Source organism: Moschus berezovskii, chromosome 24 (assembly GCF_049115385.1).
Source record: "Moschus berezovskii isolate FMDL1 chromosome 24, NW_MosBer_1.0, whole genome shotgun sequence".
NCBI classification, from domain to species: Eukaryota; Metazoa; Chordata; class Mammalia; order Artiodactyla; family Moschidae; genus Moschus; species Moschus berezovskii.
In genome coordinates this window covers 23095027-23113827 of record NC_142483.1, presented here as the reverse complement: position 1 = coordinate 23113827, position 18801 = coordinate 23095027, and the positions used below count along the sequence as shown (strand labels likewise).

Here is an 18801-nt window from a genome sequence, read left to right as displayed (position 1 = left end):
AACTTGGTTTTAGCTTTCAACAGTCTCCAACGACCTTGGGCACAATCCCTCTAAGAGACTGGCTCTCAGAAAACAGTCCAGAAGAGATGCAGCCTGGGTTTCTAGCTTAGAGAAAAGGCTCACATGTTTGCCTTTTGGTTCTATTTACGGATGCTGCTTCCTTGAGGCTTTTCCAGGTTGTCAACTGAGACGTGAAGAAGGTCAAATGGGCCAGCACACAGGTGTGAAAGCTCACACCCAAGGCGGAGGGGAGGCAGGCAGAGGGAACTCTGGCCTTCGCTGGCCTGCAGTGAGCTATTTTTAGGTCCCTGGTGGCAGAGCCCACAAGTTGACTCAGGGGCTGGGCGGGCACTCAGCAATATCTCTCAGGCTCCCTAGCAGGTCCCCGATTCTGTTGTTGAAGGGACTCAAACCAGCCTGGTTATCTCCGCTCTAAAATCTGCTCCATGGAGAAGAGCGATTTCAGGCTCCTAGTGGTCTAAGAGCAGACTTCTGTACAGCATTTTGGAGGCATGGGTCCCTTTGATAAGTCTGAAGAAAGCTACTGGTTCCCTCTTGCAGCTAAATGATCAGGGATGTAAAAATATGCAATACTTTTTTGGGCAGTTCATCCATCCTGTGATCTGTAGCCATGCCCCACACCCCCCGCCCACCACGTTTGTATAGCATAACAGAAAGTATTCCACTGCACAGAGAAAACCTTTCTCAAACACAAACATGACGTGAAACTGCTTTTGAGGAAAAGGACCCAAACATAGGCTGTTTGTCGAAGGGGGACGCAGTCCTCCTCAGATGGCAGAAATGAGAGGTGGCAAACTGGTAGCTCCTGAGCCAAACTTAGCTGACAGATGTGTGGGCTTCACCAGATCGAGACAAAATGAAAAAAAAAAAAACTGGAAAATGGTGAAATTTCTCATGAAGGTTCAGATGCACAGTTTCTCTTTGAAATTAGAGCATGTTTCTGGGAGTTGCTGCTCTGTGCAGATGAGGCGCCCACTCCCCAGTTCTCCACCTTGCCCCGACACCGGGGGCGGTCAGGTCTGCAGCGGCTTCCGTGTGAAGACGGCCCGCTCCGTAACAGGGGTGCATGCAGTGGGACTTCCCTCCCGGGATTCACAGGAATCAGGAAACTATGCCAGAAGGGTACACTAAGGGATGGATTCTTACAGTGTTTGCAGTGCATTTTTATGCTTATCATTAAACTACAAATCAAGAAGTTTTCACTTGTCCAGGAATCCTGTTTAAAGGCCCAAATGACACACAAATAGCCCATATGTATTTGTGGCTCAAAGAGAAGAATTGAAGCAGCTGCTACTGAAATTCATGCGTCATTATTTTTCCCACACCTTTGGCGCCGAGTTTTCATTCACACATATACTGGAGGGAAACTTCTGTCTCATGAAGAAACTTCTTGGTATTTTCTGGACAAGTTCTGGTCTGACATTTATGTTCAGTTTTGAAGATGAGGAAGGGAAAACAAAACAAAACAAAAAGAGCCTCACGTTTTAAAGCAGAGCTCTGAGGGTGACACTGCTGAAATTCCTGCTTGTAAGCAAAGACAGAAAGTACACTGCTCAATGAAATGACAAGATGAGAGGGGAGCTGGACAGAAGAAACAGGAAGGTGGAGGAACTGGCCAAGGAGCAAACAGCAGCCGGAGGAGGCGTGGGGGAGATACAAGACACAGCCAGAGAAACCACAGTCGGTAATGAATCTGATGCCCGACAAGCCTTTCTCTAGAAACGGGTCACATTCAGGTTTCTTTCCAATTTGTTAACTTCAATGAGATATTAGTCTTCTGCTCTGCCATAGTTATATTCTGTTTCCCTGCCTCCTTAGAAAACAGGGAGAAGAACATGGAGGGAATTAACGAGAAAAATCTGAAACTCTTTGATGGGAAAAATATTAACAGCCTTTTTCAAATTTAAATCATCCCTTTCTACATCAGCTTGATTTTTGCCCAGCTTTCTTCAGAAGAACGTACGAGAGGACTGCGCTCCAGGACAGGGAGGGCCCCACCGTCACGTAGGATGGTGTCCACCGCCCCAGCTGCTGAAATGCACTTGGTGTGGCCTCCTTAGCCAGGAGCATCTTCCGAGTCATCAGAGAGTCTGGCAGAGAAGCGCCCGTGTGACCTTCATCTGGCCTTCAACACGGCCTTTTCTTAAAAGACACCGTGAAGCCGGACACTTGCCTTTAGGCAAACCCACCAAACCGACCGCACAGATCTCTGAGTTGATCAACCATCTCAAGGGAGAGGCCATGGGCCTCCCCACGGGGCCCCCAGGCCCTGTCCTACCTGATGGAGGAGGGAACTGTTCGTCAGCCCCGGTGCCCCCGGGCTGGGGCCCACGTGTTTTGCGTGGACGTTGTTCACGGCCGGCAGTTTGGCCACCTTGGTGGGCTTGCTGCCGCCACCGCTGCTGTTGACACCGCTCGAGCCAGGGGAGCACTTTCTTTTCTTTCCTAGGAGTTTGTCCAGAGGAGTGTGTGAGTGTGGGTAGGCGCCGTGGGAGTTGACGGGTAGCTCGCCGCTGGCCTGGTGCACGAAGGGGCCGAGGGAGAGCGTGGAATCGCTGCTGTTGACCATCACGCTCATCCTCTTGATGGACTCGCAGGGGTTCCCGCTGGGGGTGCCCCGGCACCCCAGCTGCTCGTGCCGGCCACTCACGGAGTTCGCTCGGCTGGCCACGCAATTGAGGCTGATGCCCGGGGCAGAGGCTACTGCTGCCGGGTGGGGAGGTCCAGAGTGAGCCACACAGTTTTTCCTAAAAGACTCCATGGAATGAGAAGAAGAGGACGAGGAGGACGAGGAGGAGGACGAGGGAACTAACAGTGGGGAGCTGTTTTTGCGTTTCTTTCCTGAGCCGCCGCCGGCACTGCTACTGGCGTTATGACAGTTCGTGCTGTTACCAGAAGACTCCTTGGGCCGCAAAGACTTGCTGGATTTCAGCTTCTGAGGCTTCCGGGCCATGGGGGAGGAGGGCACGGAGGACAGGCCAGAGGGCGTGCAGGGGGAGGGGGAGGAGGAGGACACTTGTCTGGACTGCACGCTGCTCACAGGGTCCACAGCTCCGGGGGCGGCGGGCTGGGCGTTCAGTGTGGTTCCGTGAGCTGGGGCCGACTTACTGCTGGGGGAGACGCAAGCGGACGAGAGCGGGATGGGGGAAGGTGCCACGGTGGCTGCTGCCAGGTAGCTAACCCCGCAGTGTGACGTTGGCATGGAGTTTGTCCGGTGAGGAGCACGTGTGGACACGGGCGATGTGGTGCTGGGAACAGGCGGGATCTTCCTGCAAAACAGAAGAGGCATGAGCAGCGTCCACCAGGGCCCTTCACAGAAACTGTCAGGAGACCTCCTTCACCTCTGGCACTGAATGCACCCCCTGGTCAGAGGGATCGCGCTAAGATGCTGACCCACAAGGAGTGTCACTTCAAATTCTTCACACTTTCCCGTGCTCTGAGAACACTGGCCTTAAGTCCATGCGCTGGAGCCACAGGTTCATACCACACCCTTCCATCCAGCACCCTGAGTGCCCCGATTCTGGCTACTGATCTTCCTTCTTCCTAAACCAGGGCATGATGCTAGACCTCATGTATCTTCTGCCTAAGACACTGTCACCCCAACTTCTGCTCATCCTTCCATTTTTGGCCCATCATCACTTTCTTAGGAAATATGACCTTCCTAACTTGCTTACTTCCCACTCTGCCCCATTCCTAGACTTGGGAAGGCTCTGGTAGTTTTAAAAAGTGTGACTGAGGATCACTGTCTAGTGTCTCTGCAGATGGAGCAACTCACAGCTGATTTACTACTGTCCATCCAGCACAGTGCCTAGAACACAAAGGCACTCAAACACTAAGAGAACTCAAGAACAAACGGGGAAACAGGAAGGACACAGCTAGTTAGTAACAACTGCCAGGTCCCAGATACTGCCCGAAGAGCTGGGAAGCCCCCAAATCTCAGGGGACTTCTGGTCAGTGTTCTGACAATGGATTCTGATAATACTATCTGGGTATCTATTCAAACAGTCAAACGAGGGACCCTCCCCACTTTTATTTTAGCTGTGACTTTTAAAATCTGACAGCACCAAAATATCAAAAAACCCTATAGCATAACTAATGCTCAGGTAGCAAAACAGCAAATGGTCTGACTGGAAGTTAACTGCCAAGACTGCCCTGCCCCAAACTTCACAGGGCAGCTCTGGCTGATCCAGCTGCCAGCAGTGCTCCTCAACCTTCAAGCCAGAGAGTGGCCTAGATCGCTGTCAAATCTCTCTTAATGCTTTTTGAGAAGAACTGCAGCTATTCATGAAAGGAATTAAATAACTGGAAGTGTTCCCACCAGCCTTAAAACCCTCCCCCAGCAAGAGTGCAGCTCCTACTCTAAGTCTGTGCTTCCCAACACGGCTGCACGTCACAGTCACCCATGGTGTTCTGCCCACACCAGCATCACGGGGGTGGGGCCCAGGTACTAGTAACTTCTAGATCTCTCCAGATGCTGAGGTTAATTGAGAAGCTGGGCTTCTATCTTCATGTTACTCTCGAAGGATAAGCACTGCCATTACAGGAGAGGCTTATTGGAAATGCTGCGTCCCTGGGCCCCACCCTAGACCTCCTTCATCAGACTGTGTATCTCAGAGAGACCCCCAGGGCCCTGGCACCTGTGAGAAGCCCTGATTGAAACTCAGTGCAGGGGCCCCTGCTCCCTGGGTGCAGTGGCGTCTTACGGCCACCAGGTGGCTTAGGAGGACGGAGCCTCAAGGCCAGGCTGCTGGAACCAAACCTGGGGAAAAGGAAAGCCTTCCATAGGGGCAGGGATGTGGACTCTCTGGATGACATTACTAGTTTCTCATTTAAAAGCTCTTTCAAGTCAATTCCTACTTTTTGCATAAAAAAGAGATCAAAAAATAAAGAATAGGCAGTCATACTGACCTATGTTTGCATGAATAAACCCAAAGACATACAAGCAACTAATAAAACTGCCTGTGAGGAGTGGGTGGAAAACAGGAGCATGGCGATCAGGGGAAGTAAAACTTTTTACTATGTGCCTCTTTGTATCCATTTTGCCTTTTTTGCTGCTGCTGCTGCTGCTAAGTCACTTCAGTTGTGTCCGACTCTGTGTGACCCCATAGATGGCAGCCCACCAGGCTCCCCCGTCCCTGGGATTCTCCAGGCAAGAACACTGGAGTGGGTTGCCATTTCCTTCTCCAATGTGTGAAAGTGAAAAGTGAAAGTGAAGTTGCTCAGTCGTGTCCAACTCTTAGCGACCCCACGGACTGCAGCCTACCAGGCTCCTCCATCCATGGGATTTTCTAGGCAAGAGTACTGGAGTGGCTTGCCATTGCCTTCTAGCCAGTCTTAAAAGTTAAAAAACAAAACAAAACAAAACTCGCATCAAAACCTGATAAGTATCCCAGCCCATCCTTAGTGCTGAGTGGCCCCCAGTAACGGCACACGGACGCAGGACTGGGTCAGAGCCAGAGCTGGTCTGCCCTCACCGCTGGCCAGACTCCACACCCTGCGGATGACTGAGCCACTGCCAGGCTCACACCCCCCCAAGCATCCCAGGGTAACCACAGCAGCCGAGGCACGGGGGGCTCAGGACAAAGCTGGCGGGGCACCTCACGGGAGGGAGGACTTTCAGCTGCGCCGGGGGTGGGACCCGGACCACATCAAGAGGTTCCTTGAGAGCCTCAAAGATGCCACCTCAAGAGAAGCTCTCCCCTGCTGAGAAGCGCTGAGCTGCTTCTGGCAAATCCCAGGGGCTGCCTGTGCCAGCCCCCCGCACTCCCGTGTCAAAAGCACTTCTTTCCTCAAGCATCTGGCCGTGGAAAGAAAGTTTCCTCCTCACTGGGAGCAAGTGACTGATAAGGCAGGCGGACTGCGACACAGCAGAGAGACGAAACAGCAGTCAGCCAGAGGACGCTGCGACTTCAGACATCACAGTGCAAAATGTCTCTCCGTAGGAGCCACCAAGAACCAATGGAAGGGTTTACCCAAACCCTGGCCGTAAACCACTCATCAATGTCATAGGGATAGAAATCCCCAGGTCTCTTGTAAACCCTGACAAGTACGTTAAACCCACAGATCTGTAACCTCAGTGAGCTCTCCAGGTCCCACCAGGTAAGAAACTGAGATTTCATGCATCTCAAAGTTGTGTGATCTGAGGCTACCACCCCCACCCCAACACCAAAAAAAAAAAACAAAAAAAAATCCCAACAAACCACTGCCCAAGCCTGTCTCTGGGTCAGAACACTGATACTTCATTAGAGCTGGTCTTCACTATGAACAAATACAAGCCCTACTAATGACCATAGAGAAGATCCTCTGGATCATGGACTATCCAAGGTCTCTGACAACTTCCTCTGACTGTAATAGGAAACACAAGCAGAGAGGCAAATAGATGTACTTGCAGAGTCTACTCAGGGAGGCACTAGGGGTAAATGATGCCCAAAGAGAGGATTTGGGATGACTATGTACTACTGGACAGCCCCTTTAACAAAGCTCAATGCTTCCCAAAGTAGGTTCTACCCAACACGAGTCTCCCAGATGCTCCCCTAAAAGAGGTTCCCAGGTCACAAGAGCCTGAGAGTCCACATTATACATGATATCATCCTATGTTTTGAGAGTTACAATGGGCAGCACTCATTAAAGGCTCTGAGAAGTTCTGCAATAACAAAAACTTTCCTTTCAGAAAGACTGGGTTAATAAACTTTTTGGGCCATGGAACTCCTCTTCAACTTAAAACCACATTGGGGAAACAGGAGCATGTGTAAGGCCATACAACATGATCACCTTACTTTCAGCTGAAAGCCAGAGAAACAGCTCCTTTACCTGAAACCCTTCTCCCCAGGGCTCTCAATCAGTGTGATCCCACCTCTCGGATCTCCTCTTGTTCCAAGAGACTCCACGCTCATTCTCAAATAAGCCATGTTCTTTTCTGACTTAAGACCTTCATATGCACTGTTCTCCTTGCATGGAACCCACTCCTCCTTACCCGTCCCATGACTACTCTTTCTTAATCACTCATCTAAGCTCAAGGGCCCCTTCACACAGGGGTGCTGGACAGGCACTCACTTCCACAGCTGCGCGTTCAGATGCTTCTCCACCATGAGGTTGAGGGCGCAGCGAAGCCGGTTCCACCTGGAGTCAAACACGTAATAGCCTCTTCCAATCTGCCGGCTCCCGAATGTGCAAAACTGCAAAGAGAGAAAGCACACACTTGGGCTTGTGGACTCTGAGGGTGCACGGCCTGGGAAGGAGCGGCCGGGACAGACAGCGCTGACAGAGGACCGCGGGCTGTGAAGCGTGAACATGACAATGCCTAGCCCTGAGCGTCATGGAAGAGACGGGAGCAGCAGCAGATGCGCCTGCCAGAGAGCAATGCCGCCTCAGGGCGACCCGCATGGATGAGGGCATGCTGCGGTGCCCGGCACGCCCCTTGCACTGCCCCGTCCCTGCTGCGTGGGGAGGGTCGGCATGGGGGGCGGGTGTGGAACTCACAGATGCTGGCTGAGGATGATGAGCTGAATAGTGACAGTCCAGTTTTTCCACAGACTCTTCTTTGTCATCGCCTTCTCCTTCCTCACTGGATAACCGAGAAGCTGGCTCAGTGGCAGGCAGGGGAGGGTGTGGAGACTCATGGACTGGAGGAGGGTCAATGGGGGCACTCCCACTGTGCTGAGCAGGGCAGCCTGGAGGCCTTGGTGAGCAGAAAGTGCAGCACTGATCAGATCACACCACATGTCTGGGAATCGGCCGCCTCGACTCAGATACAACCGTGTATCCAAAACCACCAGGGGAGCTCTGGGCACCACCACTAGCCCTTGGAGACACAGACGCAGATCCGGGGTGCCTGGAGCGAAGGGGTCTCTCTCCTGAACCGCACGATATCAAGTGGAGCTTTCTGCCAGGTCTAATCAAAGTCACTTACAACCATTCTCCTTCCCACCTGGTCCTATTCTCCCCCAAAAAGGCGAGATGTATGTGGAACTTAAGAGAATTCTTTCTTTGATTCCTCTTCAAATTTTACTTGGAACTGGGTTACTAATGAGATCAATCAAATTACAGGTAACGTGCTCTAAAATAAGTTAACAGGGACAGGAGGTGATAAAAGAAGGTGGGTTGATGTGAGTAATCTAGAATGTGTGACTCATGGACAGTAGTGTGCTTTTCCAACACAGAAAGGCCTGATGTTTCTAGAGTTAAGCCCACCTTGTTTTAACACTTTAATGAAAAGGTGGCCAAAGAAAGGACTTGCTAAAGATCAGTGGCCTGGCCCTGGGAACATTCTGGGGCACCTGCTTGGAACACTCCTCCACTGTGCTGTTCAGAAGCAAGGGGCTCACGTGGGGACAGGCTCAGGCACACACTCAGGTTTCCACAGGGAGGCACTTCCACCCCTCGTGCGACCATTTCAAGAATCGGACATGTGAGCGGAAAAGATTAATTAAGCAACAGCAGCCAAGGGTCGGCACTTTCCTAAGCAGAAGGCCTCACTACTGAGGTCGAGACACAAGACTCTCCTTATCCGTGCCTTTCTCCCTTCTCTCTGGACACAGAGTCCTTTACTTGAACTTGGTTAAATATACACGCACACACAGGCATATACTCAGCCCGCCATGACTTTGTCTGAGGGATGTGGCTAAGTTCTGACCTGCGGCTCACTGCACAGCTCCAAAGTCTGATGTGCACTCCGGCCAGAGTCCCAGATGAATGAATGAAGATACATGTAAACGGATGCTACAAAAACTCAGGCTGAATGCCTATCCCTAGCAAGAACTCCTTCTGCTGTATTTTGCAAGAAGCAAGACAAATGAATGGGAAATTGGTGCCAAAGCCATGTGAGGTGTCCCCCTCGCTATTACAGGCAGGACCCGGGCTTCAGCCCTGCTCTGCAGGGTCAGGAGACACGCATGTGGAGCAGGCAGCTCTAGCTTTACTCTGCTGCTTGGGTTTGGCCACGAAGAGCCCTGGTTGAAACTCACTGATGAACAATGTTTTTTTTCCTCTTAAAATAAAACCCAATTAGAAAACACGCCCTCTTCTCACAACGAGCCTGATGCTTATCCTCGACAGCACGACACACCACGACTCTACAGGCTGCATGTCTGTTCTCTGAAGGAGGGAGAGAACTGCAGGGCGCGGCTTACCTTGGAAGACTGGGGGTGTGAGGTTTAGGTTTACTAGCTATGAAAGGCTTTGATTCGGAGGGAATCACTCCGTGAGAGTTTTGGTGTGGCTCCTGTGACGTTCTAGGAGGGGCGGGATGTGGGTCCCTGAGAGGCTGCGCTGGTTGCTGAGAGTCCGGATGGCGAATCGATTCCTTTTCCCTGGTTTTGTTTTTGTGCTCGGCTAACAACACGTCAAATCGTTTTCTTCTACCCTGGACAGCCCTCCGCTGGGTTAAGGAATGTGTCTACACACCAGAAACAACAACAAAACAAAGAGAAATGGAGGAAAGTCAGTAATAATTTTTTATGTCAGATATCAAAAAACACCAATGCCAATGAAAAAGCAATCTAGACTGTTAGCAAAATCAAAGGCTGCTTAGCATTTGATAAGGGAAAAACCTTAAGAGTATGATTTTTAAAAAAAAAAAAAGTTAGAAGCAGATATTCCAGGCTCCAAATGTATAAGAATCTGGTGATGTCACTTCCACCAGAAGAAAGAAAAAAACGTCACCCATGCCACCTGGCATGTAACTGAGGGGCAAACAGTCAATACAAACAGGTGACCGGTTCTTAAGTTCTGTGTCACTGAAGCAATTCACTGATCAGGACTGTCACCAACTCCACTGCAAAGTCTCTTCTTGGGCCACTTAGTTTTCAGTATTAAAAGGGAAGAAACACTTCCCTTTTATGGGATGATACATCCCATAAAACATGTATCGGAAAGTCTTCTTCCAGTAACTGCCAGAGAGTAAAAATTAAATAAATTTGCTTCTTTATTCTAGTGACAATGCCATTAAGGAGAGAGGAAGCGGCTCAAGACACCCTAGAAACAGGGGCTGATGCGACAGAGGGAGGTCTGGGAGTTAAGGAGTGTGAACCCAAGAGAAGACAGATTGTGAACAGGAAAAGACGCACAGCAGCGTGAAACCCCACGAACAACGCACTTACTATGGAAATCAAGAAAATGGGACAGACAGCATTTTTGGAATTGGAGACAATGTGTAATCTCAGAATCAAAAATGGTCACATCCTTAGAAATCTGGAATTACTCTTGAGAAGAAGAAAGGTCAAGTAAATCTGACCACTCCTTACTGTCAGGACCCCTGTCGGTATTTAAAAAAAAAAGCAAGGCGCCACTAACCACAGAGGCCCAAACACCACCTCCCAAATATGAGTGAGTTCAAGCCCTTCCCTCATTCATGTCCAGCAGTACTATAAAGGATAGTTCTTGTGTGCTCATTATCCACGCCTTACGCGAATGCACTGCTCTACAGGCTTACATGTCTGCTCCGGTGTAAAGGGTTTAAGGAGAGTTAGACTTCTTTCTCCCTTTTGCAATTCAGTAACGTAATCTAGTCCTTATCAGTCACACTGCAACTATGTCTGCTCAAATGTAACCTGGCACAGATAGTTAGAAACATGCGTGTAGGGCTTTAAAAAAATTTTTTTTTAATTGTTTTTCTTTAATATGTAATCTATCTGAAAGTAACCCAAATGAAGCCAAGAACCTCTGTCTTGTTCAGTGCTGTACAAACACCGAGGACAGCACCTGGCTCACCATCAATGCCGCAAACAGAAAGCAGATACAAATAATGGCCCTCCAATACGCGCTGAAGTGCGATGCCACTGGTCCACCTGCCCGTCTCTCCAGACAGTTGATGGAGACGCTCATCTCTGAGCGTCCCCTGGTGCCCGGCATGGCAAGACTGAGTGAAGAAAGTAGGCAGAGATGATGGATATTTCCCAAGCTTGGTTTGAAGAGTAAACAGCCTTTCCACTGGGCTCTGAAGAAACGTCTGATTGCAGCTGGGATTACAACCGTCTGATTACAACAGTTCCGATGCTGCCCATCAGAACTCTGTGGGAACTGCCTGAAGCCCACAGATAAAGACCCACTGGAAGGCGGCCCGAACACCCGCGCTCCCTGCTCCCCACTCGTCTGGCACCAGGTGCTGCTTCCTCCGTCTCCTGCCCACCTCCAGGCTGCCCTGTGGACCCTAAGCTGTTTGCTCTGCCCTCCTCCCACAGCCTTCACACCGAATGTCTCTGCTGTCTCTTCCACCCCTTTTCTGCCCAGACAAACCCCAAGAAGTTCAGCCTAGTAGCCCTAAGGTGAAGGAGCCTCCCCGACTCCGTTCCCCTACTGAAGACTGCGACTACCCTGGCCTTTCTCATTACTCATCAGAGGTAAGTTTTACCATTAAGGGTAGGAGCCAGGCCGTGTTCACGCCTGTATCCTCTGAGGCCCAGAGGGAGGTCTGTGCCCACGTGTGCATGCAGTGACTGTTTCTACACGGAAAGGAGCCCAAGTCTCCCTGTATGAAAGTGCAAGGACACAGAACGGATCACTGGGCAGAGGAGGAAGTGAGGAGGGGACAGTGAGGGTGGCAGGCAGACGACAGAATGACAGGAGCAGACACCGGCAGATGCCCTGACAGCCAAGAGAGCAGACAGTGTTCTCAGTCTAACAGAGACCTGGACAGCAGCCTGGGGGACACTGAGCTGGGGCGCTCCAGTGTGTTTAGCCCCACAGCTTAAGAGAGGAAGGGAAAGGGAGAAGCACTGACAAACACCACGAAAGCAAAGTACGGGAGTCTGTGCAAGGACAGGCCAGTTGCCATGCTGTATCTTCTGCCAGTTCTATGCTGAACTCATGCCCCGCCTGGCTGAAGATATATACTAATGCAAAGGTAGGCTAAGCACCCTGCTAGACGGTCAAGACCCCTGAACAGAACACATGAAGGGCAAGCACAACTCAAAAAGATGGGAGAAAAAGGCAGGATCCACATAAAGCCACTGAAGGTTCAGGAAGAAGACAGGTCAAATCCCTGGCAGAACTGGAGTTGATAAAGCTTTTGGTTCATCAGCATGCCTCATAGATAATTAAAGAAGAGCATCCTGGGTAAAGTAAGCAAACTTCACTAACCACAGTTATCACAACACTGAAAAATCTATGTGACTGAGAGTCAGGTAGGCAGGGAGAGAGCAGAAAGAGGTTGGGAAGTGTGATACAGTGTGGAGCAGGGCTGAGGCACTCGCTCACATTGACTGGGACACAAGTGTAACAGAGCTCAAATGGCTACCGTCAATAACACACCACTCGAAGTATTCAATTAATATTACAGAGAGCAAAGCAATTTGTCCTGAGGAATTTTTAACTGGGAGATTCAAAGGTGAATTTGAAGTGGAATGACCTCTGTGATAAAATGCAAAATTCAGAACATGCATGTGTAAGTATGTTTTCCTCAGAGAAAAGGATCCATAATTCTTTAAAAATTAGATATTTAAAGGTGCTCTTGACCAATCAACTTCCTCAAAATATTCAGTACCTTGTTGCAAGATAAAAACCCACACACTAAAATTAAATAATAATAACTATCTAGAAATAGCATTTCTCATTTCTGAAGATCTTAATATTCTTCCACTGTTTAGTGGATGAAGTGGAACCTGAATGTCTTTATTCAAACATAATCCTTGGTAAAATTTACTATGATACATCAAAAAATGTATTAATTTGTAGTGACCACCACTATAAAAGTTATAACTTTTACAATTTTTAACCTTCAAACAATGGCTTTAAAATTACTTCAAGGCAATGATTCTGAATACTTTTTGAACCCATCTGCAGGGTAGCTGGGACATAAGCATATATGCTCATTTTCAAAGAGGGTCTACTGAAGCCACCCCCACATCCATACTAATTTTATAGTAAATACATCACCTTCTCATGAGCACACTGGCTATTTTCTAAGGAAAACTCAGGGAAGAAAGGGGGAATCTTTACATTTTTGTAGTCTGTGTGATTGATGCTTTTGAACTGTGGTGCTGGAAAAGACTCATGAGAGTCCTGTGGATTGCAAGGAGATCCAACCAGTCCATCCTAAAGGAAATCAGTCCTGAATATTCATTGGAAGGACTGATGATGAAGCTGAAACTCCAATACTTTGGCCACCCGATGCAAAGAACTGACTCAATGAAAAGACCCTGATGCTGGGAAAGATTGAAGGTGGGAGGAGAAGGGGACGACAGAGGATGAGATGATTGGATGGCATCACTGACTCAACAGACTTGAACTGAGCAAGCTCCAGGAGGGATGTGGTGATGGACAGGGAAGCCTCGTGTGCTGCAGTCCGCAGGGTCACAAAGAGTTGGACATGACTGAGAAACTGATATATATGTATACACACACAGATATACATATGTGTGTGTGTGTGCACACAGATGCAGGATTACATGTGACCTAGATTTTTTAAAACTAAAAAAAAAAAAACACTATCTCAAAGTCACAGATTTTTAAAATAGCTGTAAAATTAAGAATCAGAGATTACACAAACATTTTAAGAATCCCACAAACATTTTAAGAATCTACCCATACATGCAAAGGAAATTTCTGGATGTATCCTATGTCAGTACACTTCAAAACACAGTAAAGGGGAGCCTCTCAAATTAAAGGCATTGAAGATAACTGATTAATTAGGAAAAAGCACTGTCCTCCTAGAAACAACAATGCTCACTGGGGGCAGTTAAGAACAGCAATTTATAACAACAGGTCCCATGTTTTCTGAATTTGAGGCGTTCTCCATCAAAACAGAGTCAACGCCGCCCTTAAAAATCCAGGAAAGTCATCAGAACAGAGGCCCTGTGAGTGACAGAGACCTGAGGGGCAGCGCTGTGCAGCACCGGTCCCCTAGTCTCCCGGAGCACTGGGCTCTCCCCAGGGCCCCCTCCCTACCTTGCACGTTAAAGACCGGGTGCAGGGCTTCTTGGTGTCGAGATCGATGACCCCACAGTGGATGTCAGGATCAAACTCTCTTTCTGTCAAAAGCACACAGACATTACAATGGGCTCAAACAACTCCTTCATTTATTCTGAAAATAGAAATCTGAGATTCTCTTATTTCAGGCAAATTGTAAGTTGAAGCAAATCTACCACAATATCAATAAAAGGAAGAAATAAAATGTTTGAGCATGGAAAAAAAGGTGCGACATCACTGAGAGGGTGGGGACTCTAGTCAAAAGACGAAGGAGAGGGACTATGTGAGCCAGCATCCCTCACTACTCCATTCAAGAACCCGCCACTGGAAAGCTACTTTCACGTCACCTACACACACATGCACTTTAAATCCGAGGAGGAGGAGGTCAAGGACACAACTTAGGGGACTTCATCTGAAAGCTGAAGTTGGCTAGTTTTAAAAGGAGGACTTCTAATAATAGTTGATTGGCTCCCCAGGAGCGCCCAGTTAATACAAAAAGAAACACTGAGAGAAAAAACATGAAGTTACCTGATAATCTCTTATTTAAAAACTTCCTGCTGTTGGAGTAATCTTCTGACTTCTTTTCCAGAACAGGCGGTGCAGGAAGCCCTTTGCCATTCAGAATGTGTCCAGGTGAAGGCAAGGTTGGCTTTGGTATTGAGGGGCAGTTAAGGCCAGGCTTGACTGAGGAGCTCACAGGAGCAGGACAGGTGGGCCCCACCGCGCATTTCAGTAGTGTGCCATCCATCTTCGGATGAATCTTTTCCACTTTGACAGAGGGCGTCATGCTGTCGTAGGGGAAGTGAAAACACCAGCACCTGAGTGCCCTGCAGCCCCAGGAGACTGGTAAGCCAGAGGGGTGAGGCAGAACCTGGGTCTACCTCAGTGCCACGCAGAGCTAGGGTCCCAAAGGAGCCTTGGGACAATTGGTGAGGACTACGCAGAAAACTCCGCGAACCTTTATCCATAAGCCTTTCTGGAGAGGCAGAGAGCACCAGAGGAATCATCACATTCACCTGGCCTTTCATCATTCCAAAACAATCTTACACATGAGACTGCTACCCAACGCAACTCCTGCAAGCAGCAAAATAGGAAAAGGTCTCAAAGGACCAGAGACTTCTGCAGGATCCTGTGAGTATATCTTTTGAGAACTGTCACTTTTAAGAACTGATCCATCAAAATCATGTAAAATGAGTGAGTAGAGAAGAGAGCAACTGAAATTAGAGAACATTTCCAAGAAAGGTCACTATGGACTTAGAAGAACTGAAAAGTGCCTAACAGTTTATCTCCAAGAAGAGTCTCTCTGCCCCTGTCAACGAGGAAGATCCAGGTTTACTTAGGACACAGCGTGTCACTGAAGTGGTAATTCTCCAGACCCTGAAGAAGGCTTCCCTGACAGGAGCCTGGAATCTAAGTGCTTGGCACCCAGCTTGTGAGCACTGAATACCTGGATCACTAACCAAGAACTGATTTTTCTTGGCATCTTACCGATACAGTCACTTGGGTGGCAAACACTGCTTTGAAGCTAACAGCTGGCCTGGTCCCCATCTAAAGCCCAGCTACAGATACAGAAAATTTGGACCGGTGAGGCTTTGTACATTTTGTCCAGCGCAGTCAGGGCTCTAACAGCTGTTAAGCTGGCGAGTGACTTACACGCTGCACTGGCATTTTCTTTGGCGCTCTGACAGCTCCAGGAACGAAAGCCAAGCCTGCTGTACTTGCGCTTCTGACAGATGAGTGGAGGCTGGGGGCTTAGCAACCGGGACAAACAGCACCAAACAGCTGTACCTGGAGCAGCCCGACAGCGGCAGATACACCACAAGATGCCACGGCTTCTCCAAGCTGGCAAGGTTTGTGCACAAGAGCAGGTGCTGCCTGCTGCCCAAAGATTAACCAGGTTATCAGACCTTGGGACTGAGATGTATGGCATACCCTCCACAAGGGAGGCGGGCCAGGGAAAAGCCACCCGCCACCAAGGCTGAGGGATGCCGTGAGCCAGCAGGATGTGTTTCCATGAGAGCGGCTGCTCTTCACGTGACCACACAGAGCCTGCCGGCCTGTGGATCCACCACGTGGGAACCTCCTTCAGTTTCCCCTCATCAGTGCTCTGCCGTGAACCCAAGTCGGGGATGGGAGGAAGCGCTGCTTCCCTATTTGCTTTGCAAGTCCCAGAAAACCCTCGAACAGCTTCTGGGGATCTCGCTGGTATCATCAGCGGCAGCAGCACCAGTGCCCCTTCCTACACAGGGGCTGACACTAGCCAGCCTTGACTGGCTAACTAACTCTGACACATGAATCCTACCATCCCAACGACCCTGCACAGGGGCCATGGTCTTTAAACTCTGAGAAAAACAGGGCCGTGGCTAAGGCCCCTCGGCTAGGAAGTGACAGGGGCGGGATTTGAACCTCAGGCCTGTTCGACTGGAGAGTCCCATGGCTAAATCTGTTCACTAAATCCCTCTCACTGTGCCCATGAAGGAGATAAGCACAATCTCTATTACACAGGATTGCTGTGATAAGTAAATGACAATACACGCAACTGAATCTCAACAGCGGGCACACAAGAAAGGATCAACAGATAAGTATTAGTAACCTGATCATTACTGCTATCATGACTCTGCAAAGTTTCCCAAGCTGTAACAGGGAAACAAAAAGAAACAACAACGTTTATCTGGATTTCCCCCAAAGTGGGCTTTCTTTCACATTATCCACAGACACTCTCACAGGCTACTTGTGTACACAGTTCCACTTCCGGCCAGTGAGCTTTAAGAACCCTCTGAGCCATACTCACATTCTACCATGGGGGACTCTATTTTGCTGAATGGGATGCATTGGCCTGTTCCCCCTGAGCTGCAGTTTCTCTTTGGGCGATTTCAACAACTTGGAACTTAACGAGGATGTGCTCAGAACACCTCCGCTGGAAGAACGGCTGCTTCCACTTCCACTGCCTCCTTTGCTTTTGGACAGAGAAGGGAAGAAGGAAAATACTGAAGTGGGAGGAACGGCCAAAGAAGGCTTGCTGGATGAGCTATGTCTTCTTTCTGAAAAGGAAAACAAAGTGGGGGGGAGGAGAAAAAACACTGTTTCAGGCAAGTCTTCAATGGTTCCCTTGAGGAGTCCCCCGAAATCAACATATTTAGGTTCAAAAAATGTGTCACTAAGTGAAAATATATTAAACTCATCAGCTTTCAGAAATGGCTTATCTAGGCCCTACAGACTTATTCTGGATTCTAGGAACTGGTCCTTCTGCTTAAGAAAACATTTCACTGTAAAGAGGTTTATCATACATAGATAATTGCTAGGAAATTAAGTAGCCACTTTAAACCTGAGAATACTGGGTTTTGCATTTTAGAAATAAACCTCACTGACTTCAATTTGTAGTCAGAGAGGGGAAAATTATTCATTCATTCCAGAACTCTGTTCATCGACACCACACAGAATTATTTCTTCCTTTCTACTGTGGGACGTCTCTAATTTTCAAAACAGCAAAGTGTTAAGAAATAAGTTACACTTTCATTTTATTTTTTTGTCACTACCCACCAGCATATGACACCAAATAAGAATGTTTCTAGGGTTATCTTATCATTCCTTATGAATCTGTGCTGAAATTTTCCAGTGAATCACTTCATTCCCCACCCCCACCCCCTCCCCCACTTTTAAAATAATCTTACTTGACTACAGATGGCACGGCTCTGGCTCACACCACTAAGATGCCAAAGGCGCAAGACAAAAATACCACAAATAGCTTCGCCTGTTTTATAAACCAGGAAGTAATTCATGGTTAAGCAAGAACTACACAGGTTTAACTGAAAATAAGTCTATCCACTAGAGAATCAGGTTTTATCAGAGTAAGGCAATGCATACTAAATAAATCGAGAGCTGAAGAATGTTACCATCAGAAACAAGTAAATTATTTAGTAACTTTATCTACTTAAGTACCTTATGCTGGTAGCTTAGTAAATACCTTCAGTTAAACTTGTACTTTAAAATGGCATGTTTGCTTAACTCTTAGGTTTAAAAATGTATGTGACTCAACATCTATTTCTTACAACATGGAAGCTATATGAGTATTTTAAAAATTCAGCATATTAGAATCAATTTGACTACAGTTCAGTTCAGTCACTCAGTCATGTCCAACTCTTTGCCACCCCGTGGTCTGCAGCACACCAGGCTTCCCTGTTCATCACCAACTCCCGGAGCTAGCTCAAACTCATGTCCATTGAGTCGGTGATGCTACCAACCATCTCAACCTCTGTGGTCCCCTTCTCCTCCTGCCTTCAATATTTCCCAGCATCAGGTTCTTTTCTAAATGAGTCTGTTCTTCGCATCAGGTGGCCAAAGTATTGGAGCTTCAGCATCAATGCCTCTAATGAATATTCAGGACTGATTTCCTTTAGGATAGATTGCTTTGATCTCTTTGCAGTTCAAGAGACTCTCAAGAGTCTTCTCCAGCACTGCAGTTCAAAAGCATCAATACTTTGGCGCTCAGCCTCCTTTATGGTCCAACTCTCACACCCATTCATGACTACTGGAAAAACCATAGCTTTGACTAAATGGACCTTTATCAGCAAAGTTATGTCTCTGCTTTTTAATATGCTGTCTAGGATGGTCATAGCTTTTCTTCTAAGGTACTAGCATCTTTTAATTTCATGGCTGCAGTCACCATCTGCAGTGATTTTGGAGCCCAAGAAAATAAAGTCTGTCACCTGTTTCCATTGTTTCCCCATCACGTAAATGGTTTATTTCCAAGTGTCTTTTTTAACCAGTGAAGCTGTGCTGAGTTATTCCCAGAAGGACATCAGGTCACTGATGCTTTACAAGGTACTAAGAGCCTGCCCTACACCAGGACAAAATTATTATGTTATCTACAAACAGAAT

The 18801-nt window shown here is 48.2% G+C and overlaps 1 protein-coding gene across 5 annotated transcripts in view; it reads right to left on the bottom strand.

Annotated features, from left to right (window-relative positions):
* Positions 1 to 1618: 1618 nt before the first annotated feature.
* Positions 1619 to 18801, bottom strand: part of ATXN7 (ataxin 7) — a 130681-nt gene continuing 113498 nt past the window's right edge. For all 5 annotated transcript variants that reach the window (XM_055414245.2, XM_055414246.2, XM_055414250.2 and 2 more), the window contains 7 exons: positions 16715 to 16964; positions 14452 to 14711; positions 13903 to 13985; positions 9150 to 9415; positions 7501 to 7699; positions 7075 to 7196; positions 1619 to 3290 (listed from right to left, as the gene is read on the bottom strand). In XM_055414245.2, the coding sequence (XP_055270220.1) occupies positions 2249 to 3290; positions 7075 to 7196; positions 7501 to 7699; positions 9150 to 9415; positions 13903 to 13985; positions 14452 to 14711; positions 16715 to 16964 (2222 nt within the window). In that variant the 3' untranslated portion in view covers positions 1619 to 2248. The remainder of the gene's footprint in view (positions 3291 to 7074; positions 7197 to 7500; positions 7700 to 9149; positions 9416 to 13902; positions 13986 to 14451; positions 14712 to 16714; positions 16965 to 18801) is intronic.